At 51.7% G+C, this 7,064-nt stretch overlaps 1 protein-coding gene across 1 annotated transcript; it reads right to left on the bottom strand.

Moving 5' to 3' along the window:
• Positions 1 to 3,006: 3,006 nt before the first annotated feature.
• On the bottom strand, positions 3,007 to 5,089 carry SAPIO_CDS2066 (uncharacterized protein; the record flags this gene model as incomplete). Its single annotated transcript, XM_016785195.1, has 4 exons — positions 3,007 to 3,272; positions 3,381 to 4,043; positions 4,126 to 4,368; positions 4,438 to 5,089. 4 exons carry the CDS (start codon positions 5,087 to 5,089, stop codon positions 3,007 to 3,009), a joined length of 1,824 nt encoding a protein of 607 aa, XP_016645073.1.
• Between the last annotated feature and the right edge of the window lie 1,975 nt (positions 5,090 to 7,064).

The following is a 7,064-nucleotide window of genomic DNA, read 5'->3' as shown; positions in this document are numbered from 1 at the left end:
ACTGGTGTAGTAGCTGAGATAAGTGGGCAACTATACATCTAGATCCTCAAGACCGCCGAGATGCTCATCAAAAACCCCGTGCCATACTGAGGGCAGCCGGGACTACCTCCATGTGAGCTACCCCGGCCATACCCTGCGTGTAGAAGCTGCAGCGGTTCCTTCGTTGTGTCCATTGTATCTGCTACTTCGTACGGAGACCCTATGACGGGAAAGACAAAACTTCGGAGTAGGCGGGCTGAGAGGACCTTAAGCTTACAGAGCTACTCGATGGTTTATTCACCCGCCAGGGTGCTGCCGCCTCGGAGTCAGGCCACCACTTCAACTAGATGGTGACTCCCCGTTTATTAAGGAGAGAAGCATCTTAGTTCTGCAGGTCGCTTCCACGACGATTCTCCTTGAGATTAAAAAGCTTGCATACCCGAATTACTTGGGGTACAAAAAACCGCGGCCGATCCAAAGGGGGCGTTTCTCCAAGTATTAGAGACGGGCTCTCTTCTTGGACTACAGGCTTCCGGCTAAAAACGAAGATCCTATAATTCTTCACCCGGCTATCTGCCACCCCCGGCCAGAGAGCGCAGAAACAAAAGGCACCGCCGCTATAGGTATAACGGGGCAATCTATTCTCTGACCTGTCAGCTGTCTTCTTGTATATAACGTTGTACAATGGAGCAATGAGGAACGGTCTTTTTTTTTCCGGAGGTGGGTGGGTATATACTCACGGGCAATTTTTTGGAGTTTTCTTCGAATTCGAACTCGAAAAGCTGCTAGCCATGCCTCGAAGGAGGATTTTGTCCGTTCTTACTATTTCGGAGGCTCCGGACTTGGAAGCGCAAATGAGAATGGGCATGAAAAGCATTGCCATTCGCGGCCAAGGAGCAGGCCTTGTGCCACACCGAAGCATGAAGGAGGAATGGCTGGCATTAGGCATGCGGGATAGGGTAATGAAGGTTCCTTTTGGTGTAGTCCACCGCCTGCATTTCCCTTCGGAAAGAGTGGTGCAAAAGCAAGGGAACTATGAGGAAACACTGGTGCCTCTACTCACATAGAGGGAGTGACATTTCTTTTTCTTGTTCCACTCTATGCAAACCACTGCAGTGACATTGTCTTAGTCCCTCGGATCCTCTAATCCATGATCAAAGGCCGGCGGTTGACCGGAGCCGTCTAGAGCTTCAGCCAGCACGGGAATGTGGCAACTGGAAAGCACCAGAAATATGAATCAATTGTCCAGTTTCTTTGGGCGTGGACGGCCAAGTTCGAAGTTCCGAAACCCTCCCCAGATCCTCTAGAGCGGACAAAGTAAGAGAGAAGGAGCTCTCGTGGTATATAGTTGGCGTATATTTGTGGAGAGGTATGAAGTTTGACACATGGCAGAGTAGCACGAGGGACTGAATTGGTAGGGTTTTACGGTCTCAGGAGATAGAACGCTGATATCTACGTTAGTAACATGAGGTGAGCTTTCGTGTATTCGAAGTCTAGCTTTGGAGCTGTGTTCCTGTCTTCAATGAACCATGCTTGTTAAACCCGTCCTCCCACGAGAGCAAGTCACCATCTTGGAAACGAAACAAAGGCATGTGGGTTATTCATGTCCTATCAATCTACGAGTATGGCCTCTAAGGAGGTCCCGGTCTAGGACGGAAGGGCAATGAACGGGTAGCTTGAAGTCGCCCTCGTTGATTGCGGAGCTTAACTTCTAAGCTAGGGGAGCTTCCAGACACACTTGAGATCTGGCCTGCGGTTGTGAGTTCTTACGAGCTCGAGTTTCTAGGCGGGGACTACTCCAAAGAGAATATATCTCCAGCGCTTGCCTCTGTAGAGACTTCTGCTGATGAAGCTCCTTCACCGCCTCTCCCTCTCTCTCGGCCTCATAGCGGTTCTCGGAACTGGAGAACTTCTCGCCGTAGGTGCTCTCGGGAGAGATCTATGTGAGAAAAGGGGCATATATTCCTCGAGATGCCCTCTCTCTCTCCCACTTTATTTAAGCCATTGAACTTGGACTTATCGTTCCACACATGCCAGCCTTGCCGTGATTCTCGGGACAGTAAGGAAGTTGGCTTAGATCAGTACGGAGAGTAGCCATGTGTCACTCAGCGTCGTCTTTCGTTTATCGCCATCTCACGGCCATGCTAGGCAGATTGTAACCTACTTCATCGAGTGGAGCCATCGCCGAGGGAGCGTGATGGCAAATCAGGCGACTTCATTCGAGTCGAGCCTATACGAGTCGTGTGTTCAACAGCTATATTACCGGTTGCTTTTCCATGAACTTATTGCATATTTCCCCAGACAAATTTAAAGCGGCGAGAAAGGGGCGTGTATGCGAGAAGTTTAAGCCATCACTGGCAAGTAGGTGTACTAGCTGTAGGCCATTGGGAAATGCGTATTTGCGCCACTGTGACTTCCTGTCCCTCCAGAACCAAGAACCAAGTGAAATCCTAGCCTCGATTTCCTAGTGCTTTTGGGGGATTCCTCGGCCATCCTCAACATGCAGGCTTTTTGGAGTACTCGAGCGTTATGATGGCACATTACGATTGCTCTCGAGGGCAGCCATAAGAGCCAGCGAAGCTCTCGACTCATCCACCCCCAGGCTTGTTTGAGTTCTCACTCCAGATGGGACTATCAAGGCCAAGGCGCTACTACTGGCGTTGTGCCTTATCTTAAGAACAAGATGGTCATAAACACTGTGAGTCGATTCACTCATATCTAGACTACCGATATCTTCGTTCCAGGCCTCAACGCTATATACAAGAAATATCCATGGCCCTAGAAACAAGTGTAAACATATGCCCCCATACGAAAAAAGATGCTCGCGGTGGGACTTTCAAGGGAAAGAATATGAATGATCCAATTCCAAACATGCACGATTTCTCTTTCAGGAGATGTCTCGTGGAAAATGCCCCAACTGGCATCCATCTAACGGAAATATACACAAAAAAAGAATAGAGAAAGCCGCAAAGGAAAACGCCATAGTCCCGCAGGACTTGAGTATGCGACCTTCTTCTCGAACAACTCCTATATCATCGCCAGAACGAAAGCAGCAACAGTGCCGAGGGCCAGTGCCGCGTTCATGGCTGGCCGGCTTCCGTCGCTGGCCTGCTGTGTAGTGGAGTCAGCCTGCGCCGTGACGGTGGAGTCCTCGGGGACGACTGAATTCTCGGTGAGGCCGCAGAGGCCGTAGAAGGTAGGAATATCGGTGGGGGTGGTGATTGGCTTGACCATGGCGCCGCAGTTGGCGTATTGTGCCATGTATGTCGTTTTTGTGTCAGCGTCGATGACGACTTCCAAAGATGTTAGTTGAACACGTCTCCCTTTTCCAGACGTCCCTCTTCTTGATAGAAGACAAGAGAGAGAGATAGAGAGAGAAAGAGAGAGAGCACAAAACTCACCATATGCGGATCGCAAAAACGTATCGCCCAGGAGAATAAAGTCGTCGCTGGCAACAATCCCCAAGTAACACCTCGGTGGGTTACTCAACTCCCTAATAATCTCGCGATACGGCACCCGAATCGTAACGCCCTCAAACTCGAAATCCAACGTCCCCTCATACCCGACAAACTTACAATCCACACCATAGAACCCATTCTCATCCTCCCCAGCCGACCCAAAGTCCGCAGCAATCAAATCCGTCAACGCCCTCGGCAGCAGCGACAGCGTAGCCCCGCTATCTAGAAACACCGGCGTGCTCGAACCGGGATACTTCCGGGACGGCTTATTCGGCGCCTCGAGCGACATGCCCTTCATCTGGACCCAGTACCTCGGCACGCCGTCGGGGGACTGCGCGGCGGGGATGATGGGTAAAGGGGCCAGCCAGCCCGAGAACTTGGCCGTGTCGACTCCACCGAAGACGATGACGCCCTCTTGGTCGGATTTGCTACCGAGTCCGATGGAGAAGGCTTTGGTTTTGGTGACGCCCTGAGAGGCGAGCTCGTCGATGAAGTTGGGGTATTGGGTCGTTACGCCTTCGCCGTAGCCGATGCCGAGGATGCCGGCGAATTGGTCTTCTGTGCCGGTGGCGACGCCGAATTGGACGTCTTTTAGGACGGCGTTGCCTTTTTGTTTGTTAGAGGGGCTCTGACGAAGGGATGGTGGAGGGTCTTTCCCCAGAAAGGGAGGGGTTGGCTTTTAACCTACTTCCTGGGAGACCGATGGAGTCTCGGATGTAAGTCACGTTGGCGGCTCCGATGCCGTACCTCAACGTCTTGTTTCCGGAGAAATTGGAGGCTGTCGTCGAGGCCTCGGCATCGTAGTAACCAACCGCCTCGCAGAATCTCACGTCTCGATCGGGAAGAATGCTGCAGTCGGGATTGACCCAGAGCTCAAAGGAGCCGGTGTCGAGTTGTACGAAGATGGGTTGAGGAGGAGTGCCAAAATTTACTAAAGAAAATGTGAGAAAAAAAAAGGGTTTGACAGTGACGAAGAAAGGCCCCCCGAGGTAAGACTTACATTGTGCGTAGTAGGCCACGTCAGATCGATTTGCTAGTTCGAGCTCAACCGCACGCTTAAAGAGGCCAGGTTTCGTCGAGTGCACGACGGGTAATGTCAAGACGCCCGAGGATCCAGCGCCGTCATTGGGAGTCTGTCTCGAAGTACCGTTCTTCCTACCCATCGAAACAGGAAGGGTAACGAGGTCCCCAACATCTTCGTCAATCGGAAGACTGATTCCTCTCGGCGCCTTTGCCTTCGTCTTCCGCGTCTTCGGAACCGGTAGAGTAACTAGATCCCCCACATCCTCATCAACAGGAAGACTAAGGGCCCTCGGGGTCTTCGCCTTTGTCTTTCGCAACCGCGCAACGGGCAATGTCACAGCATCCATGCCTAGTTCCTCCTCAACGGGCAACTGCCTCCTCTCAGCCGGTGTTCTCCTCACTTTCGTCTTCTTCGTCTCCGGAATAGGTAACGTCAAGAGGGACATGTCGTTGCCGTTGTCTACCACGGGGAGCTGACCTCTGGCAAGGACATTGCTTCGAGTGGTGTACGGCAGAGCCCGGAGGTGATCTTGAGTATCGCGGGCGACAACATCATCGCTGAAGGATATCTGAGGCCAGGATCTTACACATACTGCCAACACCAGCACCAGGAGGGGGTAGAGTGCCATTGGATGGCAAGGCGGTTTTGTCGAAGGGGGAAAGATTCTACCGCGTTTGTTGCAACATGGGAGTTGGCTTCGATCTTAAGGAACAAGGGCGGCGTTCGATGAGAGAAGGGGGGGTGCTAAGGAAGAGGTGTCTCTCGCTGAGGGCGTCGAAGGAGAAGCTAGTCTTGTCCGGTGAGAATCGAGTCTTGAAGAACAGAAAATCGTCTCGAACGAAAGGAAGAATCGAAGAAGTTGAGCAAAGATCGTCAGTGGTAACCGGCCACCAAATCGGTTGAAAATAAAGAGAACAAGAGCCAGCCCCAGGGGAAAGAAGAGAATACGGAATTAAGGAGAGCCAGCCTTTGGAAAAGAAAAGAAACAAACAAAAAAAGGAAGAGAATAAGAAAAGATGGACAGAAAAGGAAAGAAGTCGCTTGGGGAAGAAGATACACCCAACTCGACGTTGTGGAGATCGAGGAGACAGAATCCAAAGTGTGAACGAGTTGAGAAGGAAGGTAATACCGCCTCCCAAGATAGCATCAATCTTACTCGCAGTCATGTGCTACGAAACAGGCCAAGGATCCAAGCCTCTACATCCCCACGTACAGCCGTTTTAAGGTGTCCCCCTATGCAAGTGTATGTGCATGTCGTTTACGAAGCAATAAGCTCCGATAGGTCCTCGAGCATTGAGAACTGGTGCAGGATCTCCCAAAGCGTGGACAAGGCCGCCGGAGACCCATTAATCGAGGGGATCGCCGTCATGGGAAGGGGTCTGGGAGCATGGCCGGGCAGGGGGGGAACAGTTACGAGCATCCACGCCAAGGATAGCAGGGCCTGGGCAAAGGCTGCACTAGAACACATAGAACAAGGCGGGCCGGAGTATGTAGGTCAGACACCATAGTTCCTACATACGAAGTACGAAGTGCGGATAGTTGCGAGGAGATGACGTCGCAGTAGGGAGGCGAAAGAGAATCGGTAGAGCGGTCCTTGGCGAAGAGGGGGACTACAAGACGGACTAGGGCGGTGCCGAACTGCCCAGGCGTCTCATGGCGACGGCAGAAGTAACAAGTTGGCGTCCATTTGGCCAAGGCATTGTGTTAGTGAGCCGGAGAATACTCCACAGTTAGGGTAAACAAGCCAGGGTTTGGGATGAGAAGGTAGTAGATTGCAGGCATTGTGCTTGTCTGAAGGCTTGTGCGGGGATAGATTCTGCGACAGCCTAAGTCAGGGTCGATGGAGGTTTGAAGCAGATCAAACAAGCAGAGCGCAGAAACAGGAGGTGCAGACATGAAGCAGACGACGAAGATGGAGCAGAATTGGTGCGGCAGGAGCTATTTTTGGGCTTAGGTAAGCCGCGGGGCACCCAATTGGAACAGGGATTGGCAGGGGAATCCCTGTCGCCATGCAAGGTACCTAGGTACTCCAGAACTTTAAAGTTGGTGACTAATCCTGCACCTGATTCGTCATTGTTTTTTTGACACAATCGGAATCTTCAACGCGAAAAGAGGAAAGATCTTGATGGAGCGGAAGGTTGACCGGCTTCACCATGGCGCCTTTTGGGCTATCAAGCAGATCTTGATTTATCCAGAAGATCCCTCCCACTCAAATAGATATAAGATTCCCTCTATGAATCCAAGGCATGAGAGCAGCACCGTACATCGGTGATGATTACGAGCGAGGAAGAAACACTCGGAGAAGCAGAGTACGCTGAAGCAGTGGAAAGAAAAGTGAAGAGATACGCCCTTCCCTGCTGCACGTTGCATTGCTTCGCGTTTGCTCTGCAGAAGCGTGTGAGCTTGAGAAGATAAAGCATCTGCCGAGCCCGAGAGGCATCAACATGCATTCCTCTGCTGCTACCAGTTGCGTCTAACGCATTGCGGTTTTATACAGTTGCTGACATGCAGAAGTCTCAAAACCAGAGCTCTAGCCCTGCATGTCCTCTCGCTGCGAGAAAGCCAAGGCGAATAGACATCCGGCGGATTATGCAAGTTGGTTG

The sequence above is a fragment of the Scedosporium apiospermum genome, assembly GCF_000732125.1.
Source record: "Scedosporium apiospermum strain IHEM 14462 chromosome Unknown SEQ_SAPIO_0085, whole genome shotgun sequence".
Taxonomy (NCBI): domain Eukaryota; kingdom Fungi; phylum Ascomycota; class Sordariomycetes; order Microascales; family Microascaceae; genus Scedosporium; species Scedosporium apiospermum.
This window is presented reverse-complemented; position numbering and strand designations above follow the sequence as displayed.